Source organism: Centroberyx affinis, unplaced genomic scaffold (genome assembly GCF_046629955.1).
Source record: "Centroberyx affinis isolate AG114_WGS23_722 - 3 ecotype Tasmania unplaced genomic scaffold, CSIRO-AGI_Caff_v1 ptg004204l_1, whole genome shotgun sequence".
NCBI lineage: Eukaryota > Metazoa > Chordata > Actinopteri > Beryciformes > Berycidae > Centroberyx > Centroberyx affinis.
In genome coordinates this window covers 773,599-801,257 of record NW_027281952.1, presented here as the reverse complement: position 1 = coordinate 801,257, position 27,659 = coordinate 773,599, and the positions used below count along the sequence as shown (strand labels likewise).

Genomic DNA, 27,659 nt, shown 5'->3' with positions numbered 1-27,659 from the left:
TAAGGACCTTATATCAGTGATTCTCAGCCTTTTTCATATCAAGGACCCCTCATTTAGTCCACATTTGGGCTATGGACCCCATTTGATGAGATTTGGTATCTCGGACCTAAATCTGAGAATATTTTTATTGTTAGATATGATTTTGTCCAAAATTCCATGATTATCTGTATTGTAGGTAGAGAGATAACAGTGAAACTATGATCAAAACAGTCATTCTTCTACATTCTCTAATTGTTTTAACTTTGTTTCACAATTCATCAATTTGCTGGGGACCCCCTGGAACCCACTCAAGGACCTCAAGGTCTCAACGTGGTCCCCGGACCCCACGTTGAGAACCACTGCCTTATATGACCTTCTGAAAGTCAAAAATGCTCACATTCAGCCATGAAGCGATCAGTTCATGTGATCAGTCCATGCTGTTTTCTTCAAAAAAGACAGTGTAAAACAATATGAGGGCCTGAAGGGCAATTCCTCACTGAGAGGAAACCGTAGATGTGAATTAACAGGGAGGGGAAGCAGGTGCCTGCACACATGCCTTGAGATACTACACTCAATTTTCTTAAAGTGACAATATTTGAATAGTTTGGACGTTTTCTGTCCCCTAATTTTTACACCCCTAATTTTTACACTTACACTACATTTTAACAAGAATTAAAATGTGGAATAATCATCAAACAATTGCCTTTGAGGCTAAATAGCAGAGTTGGCCTGCTGCCCTTCCGCATAGTACACAGGCAATTTGAGGATAGGTTATTACTGAATGGGGGGAGATGAAGTCTCTGCTTTCCTTTTCATGTACAGCTTAGCCTTGGCAGGACAATAGTATCGCAGTCACCGGCCCATTGCTGCGCTTGTGGCTCTCAGCACTTCCCTTTCAGGCCTGGCTTACCCCCAGCGCATTGTCAGCATTAGGGTGAGTGGGCTTTAACGCAGCATCAGGGGCGCGCTTCCGGGAGGGAAGGGCCACACACCTCCAAATGCGTGAAGTTCAGGGGGAAGAGGCAGGAAAACAAAGTGCCGTATTGGCTTTACATTTGTAGCTATGCTCATATGGATGCACAGTTTGAAATGTTCAGTCACATTCACTTCTTGAACCCATTTTGCAGCTTTAAGAGGTTATTACTGTAGAGGCAGGTTGTTATTATGCAGTTTGGGTTTGCCTTGCTCAAGGGCATCTTCACAGTATTTGATGAGGGAGGGGAGAGCGTTACATATTCACTTTCCCTGGCCAGGTTTTCCCAGCTGGTCTGAGGAATTATGGCAGTGACCTTCTCACTCCATCTGCCCCCATACCTTTTTAGCCTCCTTGTTAACTCAAATCTGTCAAAGCATCTGCCTTGTTAACCTCACAGCAACGTTTCCAGTGTTAATAAGTGTTGATTTTTCAGTCACAATTATCTGACAAGTGTTGATTGGAGAGTTGTTTCCTCACTCACAGAGCTGATATGGCTCTGGGGCGGCTGTTCAAAACTATCTCGAGTGTTAAATTAACTCTGATGGGTGTGGACTTATATAAACACTGGCATAGTGTTGCAATTTATATTCTCTGAGTTAAACAGACACTGCTGTGTATAGGGGAAATATGAGGGGAAATTACATTTTACACACCTACCCTTGTTAAATATGAACAAAAGACCTATGTAAATGTGGCCTAAATCAATAAATAAATTGATTTAGAAATTGTTATGAGAAAAATATTGTGAAAGAGATAGGGCCAGTTGCATGGCCAACATGTATTTGTATAAACAAATGGTGAGTGGGTTTGGGGAAAGTCCTTCTGAGGCCTGTGACAGAGGGTTTACTTGGCTGTCTAAAGTCAAAGTGCAGGCTGTGATTGTAGAACTGAAGTCAGTTCCTTTGCTTGCTGCCTGTGCTTTTAAGAACAAGCTATGACAAGCCCTGCTGTTTCCCCTCATGCCATTGATACCATCCATAGTTTTGCTGGTTTCAACATAACCTCCTAAATCTCTCAGCGCACTGTTTTACTGACAAACTACCCCAAGCATGAGGTACCCCAGGCTAAAATATTCCCTTTATTATTATCTGTAGTTCTGAAAAACATAGCCAAAATTAGGATTTGTTTTATAGTTTTATAGAAATAAATACAAAAATACCAAGAATTAAAAAACAAAACAAAACACTGACACAGTGATGATAATATGTGCAAACAAATGTAGCATATATGTGTTTCCCTGCAGCCAATAAAATTCACATTTAGTTCAATGATATTCTGTTGAATTTTTGGTGTCTGCTATTCACAAGTCACAAGAAGACTACTGATTTTGACTTCACTTGGCAGCTCACCCTACACATTTCACTATGAAAGATTGCCTGTTCTGTTGTTTAGTACTTTATACATACAGTATATGAACCATGTGAACCCTGATCAAAGAGCCTTAGCATACACATAAGCTATTATAATAGGCCTATTTTCGGCCGTAATCTATGTAGGCCAAGTAGACTGACTACCTATAATTCTTCTATGTGCTTCCACTGATATTTCCTCACTGTAGCTTTCATTTCACCGTGCATCACTGGGACTTCTTTGTCACAGACAAAAAATGCTTTGTGCAAGATTAAAAGGAAAGAGTCATTTGCGCCCTCTACTGAGTAAACTATATAGCACAGCACAGTTTCCGTTTGTAATAATAAAAATACCAATTATTCACTCTTGTACAGACTAAATGACCAGTGTTATTACTGAGCTGAACTGTGGTTTCACGAATTATTAAATGGACCTGGCATGTGCAGTCCACAGGCAACCATACTAGTATTTTATTTGTTTCTGAGGTGTAGGGAATATAGGTTGCACATATTGCCACACTCAACATGGCGGCTTTTTTATTCCTCTTCCTGCGTTACGTAATGCGTCAGGCGCCCGTAAAGTTCTGTTGACAGTAACAGCAGGAATTGTCAGCGGAGTAGCAGCAAGCATCCTCGGAGCCGAATGGAGTGACCACAACCTTATTATTCAAGAAAACTTAACTCTTTGAATTTAACAACACTGTTCACAGTGTCCAAACAGTGAAACAATGGCAGACGACCAGTGCTCTCAACCCTGGTCAATCAACAAGGATGACTATGTTCTCAATGAGGTGATAGGTGAGTAGCTAAGCTAATGTTAGCATTCTAGGTAACGTTAGCTAGCTAGCCCTCCCCTGTCCTTCTAGCAGTCGCGACAGCAGGCTGCCACTAGCCAACTAGCATTAGTCTGTAATGTTAGCTATCAGCAGGCCAGCTGTACTCTGTAACTGGCAATGCAGAATTATCACTCTGCAATGTTTTCAGTGCTAGCCCAGAAATGACCGACTATTTCAGCAAGCTAGCGAGCCAAAGCCAGACAGTTTCTTAGCTAATTAGCATTAAGCTAAATAGCTAGCTAACGCAAGTTAGCTTACAGGGCATGAAGACTGAAGGGTGAAATGTTGAAGTGGGTGGTGCTCTTTTGCTGGAGGTATGATATGGCTTAGTGAGTCATGCATATTTTAGATCAGACCAGATAACATGTGACTGATGATCATGAAAAAGAGCAGGTTGGATGCTATATACAACTGCAAATTGAATTGATGTATGTTGTAGTTTAAATTGAGATCGTATGCCTAAATCCCAATATTGTACATAACATGGCAAATGATCTCAATCCCTGATCTTACAAAGCAGTTTCTACTCATGCATGCTTTGTTGATAAACCGTCTGTTCACATGCTACACAAAGTGGATTCAATCAAGCTGGCATTATCTGACTGATTTCTCCCATCAGTCAAAGGCTCCACATGATCTTTCAGTGGGGTGGTTTCACTCCAACTCTCATTCTTCTCTTGCTGATCTTAGGGAGTGGAGCCACAGCAGTGGTCCAGGCAGCCTACTGTGAGCCCAGAAAGGAGAAGGTGGCCATCAAACGCATAAACCTGGAAAAGTGTCAAACTAGCATGGATGAGCTCTTGGTAAGTGTCAGTGGCTAGCTGTGAGGTCGTGCCTGCGGTTCAAATGGTGTGTGTTGATGATAGGAGAAGGAGGGAGGGGGTCAGATCAGTCTTGAACAGACCAACAGCTGGATACCACCACCACCACCAGCTACCCAGAGCTTATATAACTTGCCAAGGCCCTGGATTCACCCATGCCTGTCAGCTTAATTAAGGATATCTTGGCTCTGTGGCCCAGTAGTGACATAACCCAGGTCACTCCCCAGTTTACAGTCTGAGGCACTGCTCACTCCTGAATTAGGTTAGGGTGATCTTAACAGGACATCAAGGGAAGAAATGTGCTAACTTAAGATACAGAGGTAATAACTACAGCTAGGTTGTAACTGTGGGGCCAGGGTGATAGCAGAGATTGCATTGTTCAGTTCAAGTTGTACTTATAGTAAGGTTTTACTGAGCTGAATGTAGGTAATATTAAAATATCTCAGGAACATATTCTAGTTGGGCTGTGACTGAGTTTCACACATTGTCACTTGCATCTCAAAGTGTGATATAGAGCTTCAATTACTCTGTTGCTCAGTTTCCCTCCATCTACTCTTCTACTCTTTCTATAACTTTTTACCCTGCACTGCAGAAAGAGATCCAAGCTATGAGCCAGTGCCACCACCCAAACATTGTCTCTTACTACACCTCCTTTGTGGTGAAGGATGAACTCTGGCTGGTGATGAAGCTACTCAGTGGTGGTAAGTGCTGTACTGCTGAAGAAACTTTGCTTTTGACTTGACTTTTTGACTTGGCTAACTCTTATCTTGAACTTGACTTTGACTTGACTTTCTTGGGCCTATCTCCCATCTCACATATCTCTAATGAGCTAAGGTTTAACTTGGACTGAATGTTGGTATTTATCAGATTAACCCACCAGAAAGCTGGTCAACATATTCCTGGTTAAATAGTGTTAACGGTGATGAATGTCAAGACTCTCCTAGCGGCTGCACCTTGGTTTCTCACCTGCCCTTTCCTGGCATGTAATGCTGCCAACTATAATGGGCGTGTCTCCACACCCACGTCCTCCCTTGGGGGCATTATCACAGAGACTTCTGTGATTTGTGTGTGAGTGAGTGCTTACACATACATACTCAATATGTGGTTAGTGACTATTTCATGAAACATCCACTCTAAAACACTTCAAATTAAAAAGCAAGGGCTTCCTTCTAAACTCACCATTTTGCACCAACGTTCAACATTCATACAGGGAAAAATCCAGCGTAGAAGAGGCAGAGATACCACTGTCACTATCCTCAAAAGACCAGAATGCAATGCAGCGACAAGACATATTGCGTTATGAGTCAGTTTTTCTCAACCGGAAAAACTCTTGCTGTGCTCTCACTATTGCTATTGCTCTCTCCATCTATACATATAACCAACATCTGAATGCAACAAGTTTACATCCGTTCGCTGGAGATTGTCGAAAGGCATTCTGGGAAATGTAGGAAATCACTAACTGAAGTAGAAGTAGACAAGGCAAGTCACAAAATAGCTCTTGGAATTCATTGAACATCACAGATGGATGAGCTTTAACAGTGTAAGAGTGTCCAAAGGGGGATTTTTCCTTTTTAATCATAAACACCATGGGTTACCACACTCATATCCCATAGTTTTCTATAACTGCTTCACTATGTGGAGACTCCACTCATCCACTCTCACACTCTCTCTCAGGCTCAGTGCTGGACATCATCAAGCATATCATCTCCCGCGGGGAGCACAAGACCGGGGTGCTGGATGAGGCCAGCATAGCCAGCATTCTGAAAGAAGTCTTGGAGGGGCTGGAGTACCTGCACAAAAATGGGCAGATTCATCGGTGAGGCCGGGGATTGTCTCGCTGGGGATGCCTAACTAGGCTAGAGGGCCATGCTTTCTTACCAATGTACCTCAGGCTAGTGCAGTTTGAATCATGGTAGCCCCTATGACCCATCTCCTACTAGTGTCTCACTTCTCAACTCACCCAGGCACTCTTTCAGAGTCTTTCATCTCCGCATTTGAATGTTACAGTTTGAGCTAGCCCTCTGGTTTTCACGTCGACCTAGGTCCTTCAATATTTAATACACTGGAAATGCATTATTGAGGAGGTTTGTTTTACATAACAGTTCCTCCCAGGAACACTGTGAACCACCACTGAGACATGGGACGGAGGATAAAGGCCTCTCTATATCCTCTGTGCCCTGTTGTATGACAAGTGTAATTGTTTCAAATTAACAGACTCCTCATTTATGGCCTTGTCTGTTTTAGCCATACTGTTGTGGCTTAATGTGACATTTACTTTCTTGCAAAAGACGAATGGAGTATTTTTGTGATGGACTGTGCTATCATGATATATTTCACTTGGATAAGCCCAACTGAATAACCGCTTGATTTGATGATACACTTGAGTGTGAACAAAACCCATCTTGTGTCTGGTGAAGTACACAGTTTTCGCGCAAACGGGGGCAGTGCTTCAGTAAACAAGGAGAGTGGCTGCTGATTGAGATCAGATGCTGTGGCTAACTTGGTTACATCTAATCAGGCATGGGAGAGGGTGGAGGTTGGGGGTAGGTGGGGTATCAGAGCATTTTGAGAACAGGTCATATGTGCACTCGGTGCTTTGCCGGGGAGATAATCCACTCCCTTCCGTCAACCATAGTTTGCCAATGTATGCAAACAGAGAAGGGGTGGATTAAGATCTGGCAGACTATCAGAGGCGCCGCTTTAACATGTTGGTGTGTGGAGCAGTAAAGGATGTGTGTTAGTTTGGTTTGTAGAGACTAGCCACTCCTCTGTTAGTTCAGTCACTGACTTGTTGATTATACATATTACGTGTAGATGATAGTTTAGATTATGAGTCACTCATCTATCTCTTCATACACAGGGATCTGAAGGCTGGAAATATTCTTCTTGGGGATGATGGTTCAGTGCAAATTGCAGGTATAGTGTTTCCAGTTTCTCTCCATCTGCCGTCTTCTTACACTTTGAAATGAGAGGAAGGTTTAATATGTTTTCAGTGGCTTGCTACATAATAACCCACTTTAGTTACTCTTTAGGCAGTTTCTGTCTAGGTTTCAGTTAATTTTCATTGCTTCAAATTATTTACCTAAACAAACTATATTGCACTTCCGGTATCACAAGTCCGGTGGTGGGAGAACAATGTTTTTTTTGTTTGTTCCTCTGATTTCTCTGAATCCTGTTAGCTAATCTAATATGTTTTCTCTGAATTGCTCTCTCTCTTCCTTTCTTTCTGTTCCTCCTTCTCTCTCTGTCTCTTCCTTTTTCTGCCCCCTTCTCTCTTTCTCTGTCTTTCTCTATCTCTCTCTATCACTCACTTGCTCACTCACTCACTCACTCACACTCTCACTTTCACACGCACTCATTCTGCTGGTTGTCTGCCTAGACTTCGGTGTGAGTGCCTTTCTAGCAGCTGGAGGAGACATGACCAGGAACAAGGTTCGGAAGACGTTTGTGGGGACGCCATGCTGGATGGCCCCTGAGGTCATGGAGCAGGTGGGTGACCTGTGCTGCAGACCGTTTCCTCCTGTCCTTCTGTTTCCACTCTGTAATGTAATTAGGTGATAATGGGATGACCAACACTTTGTTCTATTTTTACTCCGCAGGTCCGGGGCTACGATTTCAAAGCCGACATCTGGAGTTTTGGGATAACAGCCATTGAACTGGCCACTGGCGCTGCACCATATCACAAATACCCACCGATGAAGGTAAATTTCTTTGCTCTTACTTTGTTGCCCAACAGTAAGGCATCTATGTAATAAAACAAATAGTAGATACTGCTCAATAAAGAACAGGCATTATTTGGAGATCATTCTTTTTCTCAAGTGCTGTAAACCATAATGAAGTTTGATAGTGTCCGGGTATACAGTAGCAAGTGTCAAGTGTGTGACACCTGACAGACTGACCTGAATTTGGCTCTTGATACCGACGGCTCTAAATTGTCAATCATCTTTGACTGATTGCTTTGACAAGGCTCCATCAGCTTTGACCTGAATGGTGCTGATGTTTGCGTGTCTGCAGGTGCTGATGCTGACGTTGCAGAATGACCCTCCCTGTCTGGAGACGGGCATCACGGACAAGGAGATGGTGAAGAAGTATGGCAAGTCCTTCAGGAAGATGCTCTCCCTGTGTTTACAGAAGGATCCGGAGAAAAGGTAAGTGAGTGCCCAAACCCACTCCGTAAAGACGGCATGATATAAGTTGCTCCATTCTTTTATGCCAAGTTCAGGATGTGCTTGTTTTGCCTTTGTTTTCCATTGGATCCCGCAGTGGTCTGGGATGTGATGTTTGCTGATGTATTTAGTAAAGAGCCTTGTCTTATTCTCCTTTTCAGGCCAACTGCCGCTGAATTGTTGAAGCACAAATTCTTCACAAAAGCCAAGGTGAGCCATATGTCACTAATACAAAATAAAATAAAAATACTTTTTTTTTTCTTGTGTTTCAAACAGCGTCTTTAAAAATATTTGTCTTTCTGTTACAGAACAATGAGTACTTGCAGGAGAGGCTCCTACAGAAGGGCCCAACAATAACGGAACGATCGAAAAAGGTTTGACACCCATTAGTAATGCACTGTGAATGCACTGTAGTCAAACATTTTATTTTTATCTGTAATATTGTGGCGACCTGTCCAGGGTGTTTGCTTGCCTTCTGCCCAATGCATGCTGGGATAGACTCCAGCCCCCCACGACCCTGAAAAGGATAAGCAGAGAGAAAATGAATGAATGTTTATTAGGTCTTAATGTTTTTTTTTTATGCATTGCGTAGGTTCGTCGTGTGCCAGGCTCGAGCGGTCGACTCCACAAGACGGAGGACGGCGAGTGGGAGTGGAGTGACGACGAGCTGGACGAGGAGAGCGAGGAGGGCAAGGCTGCTGTGGCAGCTCTCCGGGTGAGGCTCGGCATGCTCGCTTCTCCCCACTCAATCTAGTTTACTCTCTGAGGCTGGGCGCACACTGCAAGATTTCTTAAACGAATGAAGAGTTACGGTTGCAGGGTTTCCTGGAAATTTGTTAGTTGAGGTGGTAACAGCTGCTGGGGAGGGGTGGTGGGAGAAGTGGGGTTGGGGGTTTGGGAATGCGCGTTAGGAATAAACGTACCTAAATAAGTAACGTGCACAACTTGATGTTTTTTAAATGCAAGGGAACTAAATTCCATTCACTTAGATTGTATTGTATCTGACAACTTGAATTCGAATCAGCTTACTTGTAGACCAACAAAGACTCCCGGTAAATGAGGAGAAAAAGGCAGCGCAAAGGTCGTAGTTTGTAGTGGCATGAACAAAATAATTTGAGGTGTTCAGCTTACATGCTATTGTAGCTAACTCCTAACATTTTAGACAGGGTATTCTGATATTATGGTGTTATGGTTAGCTGAAGTCGTAGGTCTGCTGACATGATGCGATGCTTCCATAATATTGGGTGTTTCAAAACTAGGTGTACACTTTTTATATTTAACTGTATTATTGAGTATTTTTCATGTTTCCAGGTACACCTGAATGTTGAATTATTTTGTTGAAATTACTAAATAAGTTAAAAATAAAAAAATTATACAGCTGTGTTTATTATTATTAAAAATTGCATACCTTCTTATGACACACCCAGTATTTTCTTCATTGCGAGCAGTATTCATTTTCACCAGCAGATGTCGCTGTTGGATACTGTGGTCCACACTGCTTTGGTCTCAATGGCAGTAAATGCATGAATAATGAAGGATTTTCAAGGCACAGCAGAACCAATTATTACAAAAATTGTATCTAAATGTGCAGACATGCATTGTGAATATGGACCATTGCCCCATAACATAGCCATGGTGACATACAGTATTATCATTGTGGGTTTAAAGTTACTGTCTGAAAAGCATAAACGCTAAACTTATTTAGGGGTGTGGCATGGCCTCACCATGAGTAGAATTGATTTGACCAGGCTTAGCCTCAGAAATCGTATAAATTTAGAGAATTGGGGGTGTTTGTCAGAACACACTCATCATGAAAAACAGCCTGGCAACTGGATCAGACGGCAACTTGTGCACTTCACTGGTTCAAATTATCTTGCAGTGTGTGTTCATGCTAATGCTTCATGTTTGGATGTGGGATTTTACTCTCTCTGTGATCTCGACTGTGATTTCAGTTCAGCCTGTGGTCAAAGCCGCCATGTGTCAAATTCATTCAATCCTATGATATTCCAACAGTCTGTAGTTTGGGGGGATAAAAGCAGCGTTGCATGTTTTTTAATCCTGACAATCTGTCATGTCCATTCTGCAGTCACCCAGAGTGAAGGACGGATCTCAGAATTTGGAGGTGAGTCTAATTGTAGTGGACATGACTAGAAAATCTTGATTCATCTGTAATGCCTTGATATAGAGATCTGCATGATTATCTGACGTGTGTCCTCTTTTTTTTTCCACTGATGTGACTCTGAAAACTCCCACTGATTTGTCTGATGTGTCGTACGCCCTAGATTTTCCCGCCCGCGGACGGTTCTTCCGCTCTTTTGCAGCCTCCTGGTCCAGCACAGGAGAGCCTTGCGAATGTTGGCCAGACAGGAGGAGACACTCCATTACAGGTCCCCATCCAGTCAGCCAGCCCCGCACATGGACCCACTGCACAGGTACAAACTAAATAAAGACAGAAGTTGCACACTGTGATTTTCAAAAGCAAAGTTAAAAAGTGCCTCACATTTTGGAAAGTTAAAAATAAATACATTAACAACAATAAATAAACTGTAAATAAAATAAGTAGAAATTGAATACAATCAATATGTAACAATTATATTCACAGGAATAAAATGTGAAAAAAGAAAAAACAGTTAATTACAGCAATCAGACACAATTATCAAGGTCTGAAGGTACAGCCAAGGAGGAAAATGCTGTTGGCCTGTGGCCGGTCCTTGGTCAAAAAAGTAATCTGAATTTAAGACCTTAAAAAGTATTAAAATGCCATAGATACAGTTACTATTTTTGTCACCAAGCAATGACAGTTTTGTGCTGCATTAATCCATAACAGTGTTAGTTATACAGTGCTTATACAGTCCTTTTTCTCACACTGCCCATTTAGTTTAGTTAGTTTAGCTGCTTTCAGTAGCTATGTGTAGTGAGAAATGGGCTGGTTTTGCCAGCTTTATATTATTTATTTTGGTTTTTAAATGGGGCTTAAATGCAATTCCAGGCAGCATTTAACTGATATTAAAAAGTCCTCAATTTGGCTTTCTGAAACCTGCAGATACCTTGCTTTATCAAGTCAGGTTTATTTGCTTAGCCCTTAATTACAGTTACACTCTCCAAGAGCGTCACAAAGCCACATTATGAAAACAACAAATGAAAGCGACACACCCAACCTTAGACCCTCATTGAGAATAAGGAAAAACTCCCATGAAAACCTCATTAAGGAAAAACAAGGCTAAGAGTCTGACAGCCCCACGACATTTAATTTTGTTGAAGCATCTCTGCTGGGAATCTAACTCGGGTCTCCCGCTTGAGACTCTGCAGTCTAACTCCCTGCGGGCCGTGTGACACAAAGTGGTGAACAGAGCGAGTGAGTGACAATGCCATCCAGCCCTGCTGTCACAGGGCTAAAAATAGAAGATGACAAAATGGAAAATAAACAAAACACACAGAATAAACACAATAAGAAGCCTTGGGTGAACATCCAGATTTGGCATGGGGCAACAACACCAACTCGGTCACCACTGTTATGGTTGTCAGGAAGGTTGTCATAGGAACGACACCCGGTGTAGGGTGTCACCGTGGACAACAAGGAGGGAGGAATAGTCAAGGACCACAAAGGACGCTTCTGTTCCGCTTTTGTTCACCACTGATTTTTGATAAGTTAGATCTAGTTTGGCTCATTCTCTGTAAAGTCCTCTGAGACATGCTTGTGATAAAGGGCTATATAAATAAACAAACTTGAACTTGACTTGAACTTCATCCCCCTTCTTTGTTCTTTTTGTACGCTCAAAACCACAAGTGCTGCATAGTAACCGCTTTACCGTTGTGCCCTTGCAGGACCCGCCTGCAGCGAACGCCAACATTCCCATCAGCCTCGTTCTGAGGCTGAGGAATCTGAAGAAGGAACTCAATGACATCCGTTTTGAGTTCATGCCCGGCAGAGGTAAGTTGCATCACCTAGGTTTGTCTGTTCACTTGTGCGCTAAAAGTCTCCGATCTCATGTCCTCCTCTCTGGCTTTCCCTGCCCACGTCTCCGACTCAGACTCGGCTGACGGGGTTTCGCAGGAGTTGGTCTCGGCAGGTCTGGTTGATGGGAGGGACTTAGTCATTGGTAAGTAGCCAATTTTCAAGATCACTGATCCTGTCTTACTGTCAGCACAGATATTTGTAGTGTGATAAGGGTTAAGAAAATGCATGACAAACAGAAGAATGCTGTTAATAAAAGTGCTATATAGCCAACAGTGGCATTCACATGATCTTTACTAGCCTACATAGCTTGCTTTACAAAATCCCTCTGTTTTACATTTGTAGGCACAAACACAGACCATTTTTAACCTCTATTAATCCAGGGTTTGCAGGGTTTGCAGGGTTTGCATGCTGAGCATGCATGCTCTTTAGGGCTGCAACTAACGATTATTTTCATTGTCGATTAATCTGTCGATTATTTTCTCGATTAATCGATTAGTTGTTTGGTCTATAAAATGTCAGAAAATTATGAAAAATGTCGATCAGTGTCCCAAGATGACGTCCTCAAATGTCTTGTTTTGTCCACAACCCAAAGATATTTAGTTTACTGTCATAGAGGAGTAAAGAAACCAGAAAATATTCACAATTAAGAAACTGGAATCAGAGAATTTTTACTTATTTTTCTTAAAAAATGACTCAAACCGATTAATCGATTATCAAAATAGTTGGCGATTAGTTTAATAGTTGACAACTAAATGATCATTTTGCTTTGGCAGAAATGTCTAGTGATCCAATTTTAATTCTGTGATTGTATAGCTGTCTCTGAATATGTCTGCTTAAATCATTGCATTGGCTGTGTTGGGGAGCACTGCACATCAGTTGTTAAGTGCCTGATTAGGTGGCAGGCTGGCTTAGTGGTTAGGGAGACGTCTCTCAACCAGAGGGTCATGTGTTGGAGCCAAAGTGTGTTCATGAACAGCCATGTCGGAAGTGTCATCTGACATGGTCCTCTTACTTTCCTTTTATCTTCTGTGTAGTTGCTGCCAATTTGCAGAAGATCGTTGATGATCCTCAAAACAATAAAAATGTGACCTTTAAACTGGTAAGTACAGAGATTGAATAATATAGTAAATGCTTAGTTCTGTCCTAGTTTATAAAAAATATGCAAATATATGAGCATCCTTTTGTGTTGAAGTCTTGTGGTTGCTCCTTCCCCTGTCAGGCATCTGGCTTGGATGAGTCTGAAATTCCCGATGATGTTAAACTCATGGGATTTGCGCAGCTCAGCATCAGTTAACTCAAGGAGAGCCAGCAACAAAGGACAGCAACAAATGGTATTGCACAGCTGCATAGTACTCAATTCCAAGAAACCACTACTGCCAAAGAGAGGAGGAGGAGAGGTCAAGCCGGCAGGAGTGTGAAACCTACTGCAGGATGCACGTGGACCACATTGAGATTGGGCCCAGTTCAACACAGGAATCACACTTGAAAAGTTTACAGTGCGCTTAGGAATGGGAGAACAGACGCAATCAACTACATCAACTTCTAATTACTCGTTCTTTTCTGTTTCCTTCTTCTTCATACATAAGCACAATCCAAACCATCTCCTGCCAGTACTGGAAGTGATTGCCTTTTTTTTTTTTTTAAATCAACTGTGCCACAAAACTCACAAGAGTGTCGTGCCACCTTTATTTGGCACTTTACGCTACACTATGAATTTGTAAAGTGTAAAGTCAGCCTTAGTTAGCAAAGGTATAGATTTTACCAGTGTGATTGCTGAAAAATTGAGTCCATCTGTGATTATTGGTTGTATTTTGTGTATAGCTATCCAAGACGTCCAAGTCCCTCTTAACACTGACATAAATAGAAACATAAATGATAACTCATAGACAACCTAATAAAAACACTGCAACGCAGTTACAGTTTAGTTAATGCTGTAAATTGAGATTGATTTTTAATTAATACAAAGAAAAAGACTACTTCAAGACTCCTGTACAAGGCAACCCTAGCCAGTGCTATGATTATCCTCCTCCACAGTATCAGTGTGTGGTGGTTTTGTCACGACGTAACCAAAGAGTTTAGACTCTGAGTGCACTGCTGAACATATCCATATATAAACACAGAAAACAACTGTAACTGCTCTGTCCCGTAACTGCTTTTTGCAGAGCTTTTCAAAGACAGGATTATTTTCCTAGATTGAGACCTACCTAATTGTACTATGCAATAGTTATTTTCTTTTCATTGTCTGTGACCACTGGTTTCTAGTTATATTTCTCTTGGGTTGAACTTTAACTTTTTTTTTTTGGGTGCACATACCTCTATAGGATTACATGAGTGGTCAGCCAAGAAAACTGGCTGCCCTAGGGAGCCGTAGTCAGTATGTTGTGAAAATATCATACTTTAAACGCACCTACAGACAGACGCAGGTAATACTTATTTTTCATTCTGAGCCCCTGATCTAACTTTTCAAGAGGTCATTTTGCCTGTTTACAGTTATTGATATGGAGAGCCGAGGGAGAATCCTGAATGCTGGTGGTGACTGAAGAGCCCGGGGCAGCTCATGTTACAGGCTGACTGCTAATGAACTTCTGTAGAGCTGTGCACGCTCCAAACTGAAACTATTCCACCAAAGTGAAATATAGCTTAAAAGTCTCCAGAGGCTGGTTCTTACTTCTCAGTCTTCATTACTAGGCAAGTTGTTTTGATGATACTATAGTCTCTGTGCTTCATAAACACTCACCAACCAATCACTGTTGTCACTCCCAGTATAGCTGTATGGTTGTTTTGTACCGTGTGCGAGGGCTGTGCTATAGCTCCTAGTTCAGGTACTGTTGTAAATGGTGTATTTAAAGATATTGTAAATGTACGTATGATGGCAACTCCATGCACTGTCACACAAACGTCATGAGGTTTGTACGTGAGTATATCGATGCATTGACTGTTTTTGAATACATTTCAGATAAAAGTAACATTTTACTTGTAAATAATGATTACGGCAAGCAAAACTCGATCGGTAACTCATCTAGTGCAGTACAAAATTTGAATTTCAGTTGTGTTTTTTTTTTTATATTGTATTTTCCACTGTTGGCCTTTGTTAGAGCATCACTAATCATGCACAAATTATTTGTTCAATTGGCACCTTATTGATATGTTAACAGGCTTATTTTAGAATTACAGGGGGCTTGTAATCACACACTCTGCTTTGATGTCATGATATGATATGCAGTTCTCACTGGAACCTGTCCAGTTCATTTTCCTGATGAAAGTGAATTTTAAAAAATCAGCGTTATGTTGTTCCTCAACAAGTAACAAGACAGATGGCACAAGTTACATTACAATTGCATTCTTTTCTGTATGTGTGTGTGTGTGTGTGTGTGGTTAAAATTATTGATCAGAGATTATAGTCACTTAGATTTGCGAAATTTTCCCCCTTTATTGTTCACTAATTCTCCCTCAAGGTGAGGTCTTTGAATGATTAGTATTAATTTCATCAGTTGATTGGCAAAATATTACATTTTTTAAATGAATCATTACATGTTTTTTGTTTTTTTTTTATGATGTTTTTATCATAAAATGTGTAAATCAGCAAATGCATAAACTGAAGCGGAACATTTGTGACAGCATTATATAACTTGATGTCATACAAAAGATCCCTTGAAAAATTATATACAGTACATTTATTGGAAATTGTCAACACGCACACAAAAAAGGATTTTTAGTAGCTGAATAAAGTCACATGATGGAATTCAAGTAATGATTCATGACAGTTGGGGTTTTTTTTCTACAAAATTGTTATGAAAGTGAACCATTAGTACACTCAGTTTACTTAAATTAGTTAAAAATAGACATACACATACATACATATTACTATACATAAGTTAAAAAATAAAGTCAGATGGTTAAACATTAATTTGCACTATTACCTGAGCCTGAATATCATAATGTGTTATAATGAGTTTTTTCAACACATGAAACAGTGTGAAAATGGTAGATTTTGGAGAGATTCTGAGGTCCATTGGAGACTTTGGTTTATTCCAGAAGTTTATCCTGCTTGGGTTAAGCTTTCCGAATTTCTTACTGACATTTTTATTTTCTAGTTTAATTTTTCTCCAGTCAGAGCCAGGCCGACACTGTAACACAGACTGGATCCTCAGTGCTGGTCCTAACCTAACCACAGATGAGCAGCTGAACTTGACCTTGACTCTGCCCTGGGAGAAGGATGGGACCTTCAGTAGGTGTCGAATGGTTGTCCCTGTGGACTGGGACATTGATGCCATCAGGGAGTATGGACTCAATGAGACCAGAGCGTGCCAGAATGGATGGGTGTACGAGAAGAGTGTATGAAGCCACCATAGTCACTGATGTAGGCTGAGTATGACTTGTGATTTGTCAGATCTGCAACAGTATCACTATATTTGTTGACTACCCCACTGATTTTGGCAGTGTTTTGCAGTTTGATCTAGTCTGTGACAAATCTAATCTGGTTGAAGTGATACAAATGGTCTTCATGGCAGGTGTCCTTGCCGGTTCATTCATGTTTGTACCTATAGCTGACTCATAAGTGCTTTACATAAACAGTGATACATTGGATTATGTGCAAAATGTTGGGAAAAGTCTTTCACCCACCTTCTAAACTCTAGGTATGGCTGCATGAGAACTATTCAGGCAGCAGTAGTCCTTATATTCAACATAATAACTGGTTTGTCTCCAAATCTACAGTATATGTGTACATAGTGTCTCAGTTCATAGTCGGGGTTGCAGTAGGAGGATATACTGTCAACACTACTGTATTAGGTATAATATCTATTTCAGAATTATTTTTTTGGCCAGCTTAGTCCGGGTCTAATCCTAGATTAATTTTCTTTTTTAATGAAGATCTCTACTGAAAAAATGTTACTTTACATTAATGGCTTAATCCATCTGTATGGTCTGGCTCTGTATTTAAGTCTAAAGTGATTTTGATGTTTAAAATTTGTGTTTATACAGTAGCTACCGAGTGGATTGGGATCACCCGAAGGAGCTTTCCTACCTGTCTGAACCACATAATTGCAGCTATTGGACACTGTGCCACGGCTGGTCTAGTCTATGTCATTCGTGACTGGAGACTAGTACAGTATGTCATGGCAGGACCCCAGGCCTTCGTATTCATTTACATATGGTGTGCCGTGTATAGGGTATCCTTTCTTTGCAGTGTTGTAATTGAACAGTAATGCACTTTTTGTTTTAGTTTGTGGGGAGGGGGGGCATTGATAAAAGGGGCTGTTGTATTTTCAGTGTTCGTCCGGTTGATCATACCCTCAAATTGAAGGTAAATTCAACATACAATTGATTACAGCACATGGAAAGGCACATGATAAACGCTTGAGATTTGGCAAAATTATACATTTACCAATACACAGGATTTGATGTTGCAATGCTTGGTGCCATAATCCTAGGTGAGCATTCATGCAGAAGTCCCATTCACGTGTCAAAAAAATTATACTAACCCACAGGTGGTGACTATAGAGGACATCAGGCTATGCCGTCATAAATCTACAGCAATGATTCTCAACCCTTTTCATATCAAGTACCCCTAATTTAGTACACATTAGGGCCATTGGTGAGATTTTGTTTCTTGGACCCAAATCTGAGAACCCCCTCAAGGACCCCTGGTGGTCCCCAGACCCCATGGTGAGAACCACTGATCCACAGGACCATCAGAAAGGCAGCACCATTCACTAGCAACCTATGTGGTATGGGGATGAGTGAATGTGTAAGTGCAGTAATGTCACTGGGGTTAACAAGTGAGCATGTCCCATCACAGATGATTTGTTGAATTAGGCCCAGGACACCTCCAGAAGGACTCCCAACTCCCAGGTTTCTAGCACCAGGCTAAACATTAGTTAAGAGGCTACCAAGCTGAGGTTGTAGCTAATTAATGGAACTGGGAGACGCGAGAATGGAGTTGGAGTTGAGAGACGACGTCTCATATGCAGATATCTGTTAAATAGAGATTAGCTGAAATGTCGTCTGGACCTAAAACACCTACAAAAAGTATCGATGTTTGTGTATTGTGTGGAGAAACGTTCGACTCTCATGTCTCAAGTTGCTAATCGGACTGTAAACAATGACCGGCACATGGAAGAGGAAGTCTGGGCCCAGATGTCCGCTGGCTACACCGGAAACCCCGAAATATTGGTCGTCGCCCCCAGAGTCTAATCGTCGTCAGACCGATAGAGGATGGGTTCCGAGATCGAGTTTGAACTGCTCGCGCCTCTTGCGGTGTACGTGCTGTGTACCTGCTGCTGTGTACTTGACTTGTTGACTGACTGCAGGCCTACTGACAGGTGTTTGTGGCAGGGTTGTGGGTCTATCATGCACTGGATGCACCTATGCACCGCTATGTACCCATGAATGGCGAATGCATAACTTTTTTTATCATTTCAATAATTATTCTTACTGTTTATTAACATTTTTCAAAAATTCTCATGGGCATTTGGGGGCCTCTCTGCTCGTCGGGGCCCGTTTCATTTGAAACTGTTGAAACTGCCACCGAACGCATGGGTCAATGCAATCACCACACCTGATGACGACAGGTTGAAACGTTGTGTACTGTACATAAATGTCATGGAGCAGTATCCTATGCTGTTATGTGGTGTTACAACCCGGCTTGTGTACCGTGCCCAGGTGCACTCCATCAGGCTCCAGTAGGACAGACAAGACACACAGAGCACCAGCCAGCAGAGTGGGAGTGTCGTCACAGCGGATCCAATTTTTACAAACATATAGGCTAGCTATGTGTCGTCCGCATAGGTATGGAATGATTTATTGTGTTTGCAACGGATGTGACCTAAAGTAAGCATATGGGTAGAGAACTACAATCAGAACCAGACCTTGTGGAACACCAGACGCAAGAAGAGCGTGCCATTTAGTGCGTACTTACTTGCATATTAATATTCCATTTGTATTCAGGATATTCAACAACAATTTTGATTTACTCTTCAGGTAACAGGAATGGAAAATCCAAAGCGGAGGAATCAAATCACTTTTTACCACACCAGTCCTGATTAAATATTTCTTAGTAATAACTTTTGTATGGTAAGTTCAATACTAGTATGCATTATGCAAGTAGATTTACTTTTCATCATTTATTTCACCTAATTCTTGCATCTTATTTGTGTTTTTGTGGTATAAAGGTTTTCATCAAACCTAGGAAACAACTGCCTTGCTCTGAATGTGGGAATGTTTGGTCTCGACATCTTCCTGGTAAAATTCCTGTTTGGGGTTACTGAGATACCAGCACATCTCCTCTGTTCCTGGTGTATGGAGCTGTTGGGGAGAAAAATCTCCCTAATATCAACTCTCCTGACAGGCAGTTTCATCTGTCTCCTAACCCTGGCTCTTCCTGAAGGTGCGTTTCATGTCTTTACTTTTTCATGCTCAGTTTATTAATACACGAGGATGTATCCATATATGAAATGTTGGAATTTCATTCCAGATGGTGCTATTGCTACGACAATCCTTGTGACCATAGGAAAGTGTTTTTTTTGGTCTGGGCTATTTCAGGATCTTTGCTTTATATTCAGGAGTTGTTCCCCACTTCTGTCAGATAGGCCAAATTAAAGTATATGAAAATATATATCTATACAGTATATATTCTGTATATTTGAAACCATCTGTTCAGCACACATTTCACTCTTTCAGGCAAACAGCTTTTGGCTTGGCTTTCATAGGCTATGGAATTTCAGGGGTGTTGTCTCCATTACTCAACCTGTTGGCTATATACCACTGGGCCATACCCAGGAGTGTCTTCAGCAGCCTTATAGTGATCAGTGGGGCTCTCATCTTCCTGCTTACTGAGACGAGGGGAGCAGAGCTACCTGATTCAGTTGATGAGGCTGAGGGCAACAGGTAAGCTGCTGCATGTCGATAATGCCTCTTGATTTAGGTAAGACCGATATAACAGTTTGTTGATGTATCGGGTCAATATTATGAGGATCATGTTATGAGCTTGTTATGGGGACTCAGAGATAATTTCAACTCACTGTTTCACTTCATCACAACCCATATAGTATAGTTCTACACTCATTTGCTGTGACTATGTCTGCAGAAATATTCACAATGTTTACACTATCATATTTAGAGTGTGCTGTTTTACTGTTGATAGTCTAGATACATGATTTTTTTATTTTTACCACCTCATGTGTCCACACTGAGGGCAACCAGTGTTGTGTGCATTGGACCACCAGCTATATTCCTACTGCATTTGTCACAGTGCTTATTACTTACACTTAAGGCAATCTAGGGTGCTGTAACAATCAGCATGCTGTTTGATACTTTGTGGTACTGTCAAATCAGACACTTTTTTCCTGCAGTCTTAGTGAAACTATGTTAGTCATTAAGATGAGGTAAGATGAAACTTTAATGATTCCCATGGGAAATTGGGTAAAGGAAGCATCAAACAGTGTAGCCTACATTCTGTCCCATTCAATATTTTGTCCTAATAACAAAAATACTAACTAATAACAAACATTAACCTTTATTCGTTTTCCCAACAGAAATGTGACCGTGAAGAACAGAAGTGACTCAAACATGCCTGAACATAATAGCATAAGATCAACTAAACTCTAGTCTGAATAATTCCACAGATAATATTCCTTGTGTGTAACATTAACCTTATTAACCTGAATAGAATAATTTAAATGAAATACCATTGAATGGACAGTCTTGTAAAGTATTACCTTCAAGGTAGTTGAGTGAACCAACATGTTTGCCTGAGGAAACTATGTACTGTGACAGCATCTGTTGTCACATTTTTATCTTTACGTTTCTGTCTTTGATCGCTGTTCTACCAGAAAAATAATACAACACTCAACAAGAGTAGACCTGTCACTTGCTTATGAGAACCTGTTACAAATCCAGTTTGAATTTATAAGTTCTGCTACAGTGCTTCAGTCACATCGACGGTAAAACCTCGCCAGTGTTAGGGGAAACCCAGCTGGCTGCAGAGCACGCATCATTAACTGAAATACCTGTAGGTGTGCCTATGTACACACAAGTGTCCATTCTCCTAGTGGACAACAACAACGACAAACAAGAAATTCATGCAATGGTCTTAAAAGATGCCCTTTATTTTATATATTAAGCAGTCAGGTTTTGCAGCCCTTGAGACTTAACATCAGTACCGGTCAAATGGAGGTAGCAGCTAAGTATAGCTTAATGGTAGAAATTTACAAAAAAAAAGCTTTGGAGGAATGTGAGAATGTCAATGGCTTTGCATCATTTTTGCTAATGGTGCAAATAACCTTGTGTAGAACAAGATCAAAGCTTTCATGCAGGAGCCGCAGTCTGCAGCTGAGTCTATTCTATGGACCCAGTTTGAGGTGGAGCTGATTGTTAATAAGTACAGCAGCAGATTGAGCGAGAGGACAGAGGGCTGAGCTGAAATGCAGACTGTGCTGTACACTGCAGGAGATGATGTTGCATCTTAAGTTATACCAAGTTTTTTTTTTTTTTTTTTTTTTTTTTTTTCAAAATCCACAATTAAGCATACATCTGTCCATATATGCAATATATATTTTTGCAATACAGCAATTGTATCTGTAATGCTAGAGCTACATCTCAACTGTTTTATACCTGCATTGACAATAATTTGTTGGCTTTCTTTCTTTGCTGAGCAAGACAACATAGTAATCAGAACAGCGGAGTTGTTGGCTCCATAAATGACCAACCTGTTGGCTGTATTTTACTGTGCCACGCCCACTGTCGTCCTCATCAGCCTGTCATTGGTTTGCAGGGTTCAGACCAGGAGAGCAGAACTGCCTGTTTAAACTGGTGAGGCTGAGTAAGTGTGTTGTATAAATGTCAAATCATTACCTTGCACTTTTGGTCTCTACCCCATTTTTAGGAAGGTATATTTTGTGAAACAAAACAGTTTCATTGAGTTTCACATATTGTCGCCGTCGGATGAAAACCTTGTGATTTTCATGTTTTAACTGAAGTTGAAGGATTATGCTCCTCCATGGGTTGGGGAAATTCCACCACCCTTGGTCTTATGAAAGGCTGCTTTTCTTAGTTCCCCAAAAGTTGACATTTTGCAGATACAAGGTTTTTACTGGACAGTTGCTTCTCTTCCTCCATTTTCAACCAGAAGTGAATCAATCACCAGAAAGGAAGAGCTCATAAGAGACCACATTTTATGAACCACAAGAAACTGTCACATACTGTAAAAAAAAAAAGAAAAAAAAAAAAAACTTTCAGAAAAGAAAATTGCTTTTGTCCTTCGAAATGATCTTGCGAAGTCTTCTACAGTCCTAGCCATGATAAGACTGTTATGTAGTGTCCTTCACAACATGATATACTGTGTGTATGTCCTTCACTGTGCTCTGATATTATGCAACCACGTTCACCTATTCAGCATTCAGAGTTTTGGGTCAGCATGTTGTAAAAGGCCGTGGAGGTCAACAGCACTTTCTGCGAGAGATAAGTATAAAGTCGGTTATAATGACTGTGAGGAATCATCAGTTCAGCTGTGCTTTCTAACAAACCATGTTGTAATTGCAGGGTAGAACTTATTATTGCACTGGAAGCAGTAGATTTAGATGAGTTAAGATTCGGGATGTTTTTAATTTTTATATACATTCAAATATACATTTTGTTATTTTTTTTGCAAGCTTTTCCCCCAAATTAACATGCTTTTTATGTGACCATGTAGAAAAGGTGTTGGTGAAGACTGTTGATCCAAAAATGCTGAGGTAAAATTGTGGCCTTCATCCTCATGCGTGAAGAGACATTTTAAAATCATGTGTTGTGACACGTGGTACACAGCATGGTTACAGCAGAGTTATGTCTGCTCTAAAGATCACTTGTTTCTACAAAGTGAAATCCCCAGTTATCTGCTAGCTCATGCTTCCTGAAATATACAATGCAGGGGTTAAACATTGATGGAGATTGTTTAAAGGTCATCCTCTGGCAGCATCACTAAATAGATAACACCCTCAACATGGCTGATTTTGGAGAGATCCTCAGGAACATTGGAGAGTTTGGATTATTCCAGAGGCTCATTCTTTTTGCTCTTTCCTTCCCGAATCTTATTCTGCCTTTTCACTTTGCCAGTGTGTTTTTTGTCCAGTCAGAGCCAGGCCGACACTGTAACACAGAGTGGATCCTCAGTGCTGGTCCTAACCTAACCACAGATGAGCAGCTGAACTTCACTCTGCCCCGGGAGAAGGATGGGACCTTCAGTAGGTGTCAGATGTTTGTCCCTGTGGACTGGGACATTGATGCCATCAGGGAGTATGGACTCAATGAGACCACAGTGTGCCAGAATGGATGGGTGTACGACAAGAGTCTGTATGAAGCCACCATAGTCACTGATGTAAGCTGGACTGAGTGTGACTCTTTGATATTAATGTTCAATGACACAGTATCATCCCTTTCGTTAACCAGTTGGATTGATATCAGATTTCTATTTTTTACAGTTTGATCTAGTTTGTGACAAAGCAAACCTGGTGGAAGTTGCACAAATAGTGTTGATGGCTGGTATTCTTATTGGTTGTCTCTTATTCGGACCTTTTGCTGAATCGTAAGTGTATTTAAAAGTGGTAAGGGATGTGTGCCCTTTATGCTGTATCATCCTTTTCAGTGAAAATCCGTCACAGAGTGACATGAGAAAAGCCACTCATTCTGACCAAAATTGTTCTATCTCTTCCAGGTTTGGCCGGAAACGAGCAACTCAGATTCCAGTTGTTTTGATGTTCATATTTACTGTCACAACAGGGATATGTCCCAACTTCTACCTATATTTAGCATCCCAGTTTATGGTGGGGGTTGGCTATGGAGGGTTTCGACTGAATGCCATTATACTGGGTACAGTATACATTAGCTTACATCTAAAATCAGCCTATTATTGTTTAGATTTGAAACAATGAATGAATAATGCAAACCAACAAGCTAAGCATTTGTTTTTATGTTGTACTGTATACAGTCTGATGAGTCCGTAGTGGAAAATAGTTTTTATAGGCATTTTTATACTTGGAAGCAGTGGGATTTGTATGCTTAGAAGCAGTAGGGATGTTGGTTAAATGACTGTAGGATTTTGATTAAGCCATTGTTGAACTGCATGTCTGAACTGAATAAGGTAGTAAGCTTTAAGGGCCAGCTGATGGCCCTATTGATTACTTAAAGTCTTATGTGCTTGAAGGTGTGGTAGTAACGCCTGCTGGCCTCCAGATCGCGCTGACCGACTACATGAGTGTTGTAGACTGTGTAGATCAGCAATATCTCACTGATCTACAACAGTAGATCAGTGAGATATTGCTCCATAGTGCTGTGTAATGATGGTTGTGCAAGTTTTATATTCCTCTCTTCCTGGAATGCAATCACTTTATAGTGTGTGTGAGTGTGTGTTAAGATGGTAATGTGTAACTCTAACAACGGATTGTACAAAGTCATTTGATAATTATAGTTTGCCGTTTTATTTGCATGATTTCACGGTAAAAATAAAGAGGAGTTGACTTTGTTCCATGTAGTTGATGTTTGCCAGGATTCATAAGTAGTGATACGTAAAGAAACTCCTTGGAATTGGCTATTTGTGTTCCTGTTCCTAGCAGTAGGTGTAGCTGAGAAAGCACAAACGTGTTTTGGAGTTGTTGTTTTTTTTTTTAAATTTGATGTTGTAGTAGATGTCTTTGTTTTATGTTTCTTCAATAGATAGAGTCGCTGGTGAAAAATAGCTTTGTCTGGTTAGATTTGGAAAACTGTAGCAGTGATATTTAGCATTTTTCTGCTCCAAACCCATTGTCATCTCAAGAAAAGGTGTTGCTAAAACATTAGAGGTGTTGTCTGTGTCATGACTGACAAAGAAAACCTTCACACTTGTTACATTATTTGCCAAGACACTCACTCCTGACAGGCATGTCGGCCCTTTTGTTTTCATTACTTCATCTAGTCTTCCTGCTCTTTAACAGGTTTTAATTGCATCCCAGCAATTGTTTTGTAGTGTCACATTTTTCAAGTGGAGGATATAAAATGTTATAATAGAACCAGCTGACTACCTAGAATTTTGTGGGGGGGGGAAAACAAAAAAACAAATGAGAGGATGTCATATACTGCATCAATGTTAGAACCTGTAGATCTTTTATGAATTCTCCTCTTTCCAGCCACTGAATGGATCGGGGTGACCAAGCGATCTCTTGGCTCTTGTGTGAGTCAGATATTCGGTGCGTTTGGCCAGTGCATCCTTGCTGGCATGATCTACTTCATCCGTGACTGGAGACTGGCCCAGTTTGTCACGACAGCACCAATTGCTGTTGTTGTTATTTACATATGGTGTGCATTTATCACATTTAATCTTTTTTGAGGACCCTTGAGTGTTTTACAGTAAAATTGTAGATTATTATGAAGTGTCATTTTACTAATGTACATGCTTGTTTCTATCAGGTTTATTCCAGAGTCTGCCAGATGGTTGATGGACAGAGGAAAGACAGAAGAAGCTAAACAGTTGATTCTCAAGGTAGCAGCAATCAACAAACGCACTGTTCCAGACTCTCTGTTGGAAAAGGTACTGTCTCTTCACAAGAACTCACTTGTCTTTACATTATTAATATTTGTGGTAAAGTATTTTTGAATTGCACTTAACACTACTTTTTGAACAGTTGTTCAAAAACTATTCCATAAGAAAATGCCTACATTACAGATTGTTGCGAAAGAAACTGTGGAGAAAGGAGGCATAAGAGTTCTTATCAGATCATCTGTACTCAGGAAGAATTTCTTTGCCATAACACTGGCATGGTAAGTTAGATTCCACAATAACAACTCCACTGAACCAGTAAATTATGGGGGAAAAAATAAAACAATATTGAAAGTAGCCAAATAGTAGCCTAACATTAAATTACTATTTGCAAGTAATCTTGAAAATATAAAAGTTAAATCATGTAATGAAACTATATTTCCTACAAATTCCTGCTCTCTGGTACTGTTACATTCATCTGTGCATGACTAACATATATTTTTTGGAAATCTAAGGTTTTCATTGAACCTTTCCTACTACTGCCTTTCATTCAATGTGGGAAACTTTGGCTTGGACATCTTCTTGACGCAGTTTATGTTCGGTCTCACTGAACTACCAGCTCATATACTTTGCATCTGGCTGTTAGAAGCTGTGGGGAGAAAATTATCCCTTATATCAACACTTCTGATTGGCGGCCTCTTGTGCATCTTTATCCTAGCTGTTCAAGGTAACACACTTCAAATGTATTACTTCTGGAAAATTGGCCATTTTGCCCTCATCTGTCACTCTATTATTCTATTTCAGGTAGTGCCATTGCTGTTACCACGTTAGCTACCGCAGGACGCTTTTTCATGAACTGGGCAGGATCCATATGCAATGTCTATGTGCAGGAGCTGTTCCCAACATCTGTTCGGTAGGCTGAGTCTTTCCAGATCATTTGTCCCACATGATGAAATTGGAGGACGACTGTGGATTGGTCTCCTTCAGTCCGTTCCTTTGTTTGTTTGTCCATCCGTCACACAAGATATCTCAGACACCACTGATCAAATTTTGACAAAACTTGGAGAAAAGATGAATCTCACCACTGTACTCCTGTGCACCAATTGGACCAAGGGGGGTGCTACAATTATTAGTATTAGTATTAGTGTTCCTTAGTGTCAGCTGATCTTGGCCGTATTTCATGCTTCTGTCCAAAGACTAAAGAAATGCACTTGGCAATATTGTAATGCATCAATTAATGGCCATACAACCAAGATGGCCACCTTGTATATGGGAGCAACAGTGGGTGTGGCAGTTTTGGGAGGTTGTGGTGGACGGATATTTTACTGACATTTCTGAACATCCAAAACCACTTGTGAAGTATTGTACAATGAAAATGAACTATTGTTTGGGCCAATCATGCCCAAGTCTACACCATTATTTATTTAACAAATGCCTTTTCCATCACTATTTATCACATCATTTCTTTGGTGACAAAAAATGGTTCCACCTCAAGCGAGCGCAAAAACTCTTCTGAGGAATTGAGGAAGCTTTATCGAATTTAGCAGTTTACACTCAAAAACAAAAACAATGAAAATTATACTATATTATATATTATATGCAAATACTACTGCACCCAGGTCTGAATCTAGCACTGTTATATAAAGCTCGGACTTGCTTGTCCCCTAATGTTAAGAGATATTGTCTCAGTGCTTGTAGCCTGTGGCAATAATTAACAGTAGCCACAAGAATTATTCTGTGTAGCAGAGGAACCATTGGGTCTCGGAGATCGTAAAATGGTTGCATCATTGGTTATCGCCACAACCATGAGTTTAGAGGAAATACTTCAACTTAATGAGGCGGGCATGTCTGAGCTCTGTACTCTCCCTATTTCAGACAAACTGCCTCAGGATTAGGGTCCATAGCAAGCAGAGCAGGTGGGTTGCTGTCTCCATTACTCAACCTGCTGGCTATATACCACTGGGCCGTACCCACTGCTGTCTTTAGTGGCCTTTCAGTGATCAGCGGGGCTCTCATCTTCCTGCTCCCTGAGACAAGGAGAACTGAGCTACCTGATTCAGCTGATGAGGCTGAGGGCAACAGGTAAGC

At 40.9% G+C, this 27,659-nt stretch overlaps 2 protein-coding genes and 2 pseudogenes across 3 annotated transcripts; all 4 read left to right on the top strand.

Annotated features, from left to right (window-relative positions):
- The first annotated feature begins 2,912 nt into the window (after positions 1–2,912).
- On the top strand, positions 2,913–15,819 carry LOC139664168 (serine/threonine-protein kinase OSR1-like). 2 transcript variants are annotated; one of them, XM_071542906.1, is made up of 17 exons: positions 2,913–3,102; positions 3,831–3,943; positions 4,554–4,662; positions 5,636–5,777; positions 6,822–6,877; positions 7,341–7,450; positions 7,561–7,662; positions 7,976–8,109; positions 8,289–8,337; positions 8,436–8,501; positions 8,720–8,842; positions 10,214–10,249; positions 10,410–10,529; positions 11,953–12,058; positions 12,159–12,227; positions 13,120–13,184; positions 13,305–15,819. In XM_071542906.1, exons 1-17 carry the CDS (start codon positions 3,033–3,035, stop codon positions 13,377–13,379), a joined length of 1,545 nt encoding a protein of 514 aa, XP_071399007.1. In that variant the 5' UTR covers positions 2,913–3,032; the 3' UTR covers positions 13,380–15,819. The 2 variants fall into 2 exon arrangements, with proteins under 2 accessions (XP_071399007.1, XP_071399006.1); XM_071542905.1 differs by having other exon boundaries at positions 10,410–10,559.
- A 247-nt stretch (positions 15,820–16,066) lies between these two features.
- LOC139664228 (solute carrier family 22 member 14-like) lies at positions 16,067–17,803 on the top strand (annotated as a pseudogene).
- A 498-nt stretch (positions 17,804–18,301) lies between these two features.
- Positions 18,302–19,976, top strand: LOC139664227 (solute carrier family 22 member 13-like; annotated as a pseudogene).
- A 3,087-nt stretch (positions 19,977–23,063) lies between these two features.
- On the top strand, positions 23,064–27,657 carry LOC139664258 (solute carrier family 22 member 13-like). Its single transcript, XM_071543032.1, has 9 exons — positions 23,064–23,438; positions 23,542–23,645; positions 23,775–23,929; positions 25,222–25,390; positions 25,502–25,622; positions 25,758–25,852; positions 26,087–26,298; positions 26,376–26,484; positions 27,447–27,657. Exons 1-9 carry the CDS (start codon positions 23,064–23,066, stop codon positions 27,655–27,657), a joined length of 1,551 nt encoding a protein of 516 aa, XP_071399133.1.
- Positions 27,658–27,659: the final 2 nt, after the last annotated feature.

What these genes read in the sequence shown, in the direction of transcription:
- LOC139664258 (XM_071543032.1), top strand. Translation starts at nt 23,064, where the DNA reads ATGGCTGATTTTGGAGAGATCCTCAGGAACATTGGAGAGTTTGGATTA. An exon ending in ACTGAATGCCATTATACTGG is followed by an intron (nt 23,930 to 25,221) that starts GTACAGTATACA and finishes TCCTCTTTCCAG; the next exon opens with CCACTGAATGGATCGGGGTG. An exon ending in CTGTTCCCAACATCTGTTCG is followed by an intron (nt 26,485 to 27,446) that starts GTAGGCTGAGTC and finishes TCCCTATTTCAG; the next exon opens with ACAAACTGCCTCAGGATTAG.
- LOC139664168 (XM_071542905.1), top strand. Translation starts at nt 3,033, where the DNA reads ATGGCAGACGACCAGTGCTCTCAACCCTGGTCAATCAACAAGGATGAC. An exon ending in ACAAATACCCACCGATGAAG is followed by an intron (nt 7,663 to 7,975) that starts GTAAATTTCTTT and finishes GCGTGTCTGCAG; the next exon opens with GTGCTGATGCTGACGTTGCA. An exon ending in AATTCTTCACAAAAGCCAAG is followed by an intron (nt 8,338 to 8,435) that starts GTGAGCCATATG and finishes TTTCTGTTACAG; the next exon opens with AACAATGAGTACTTGCAGGA.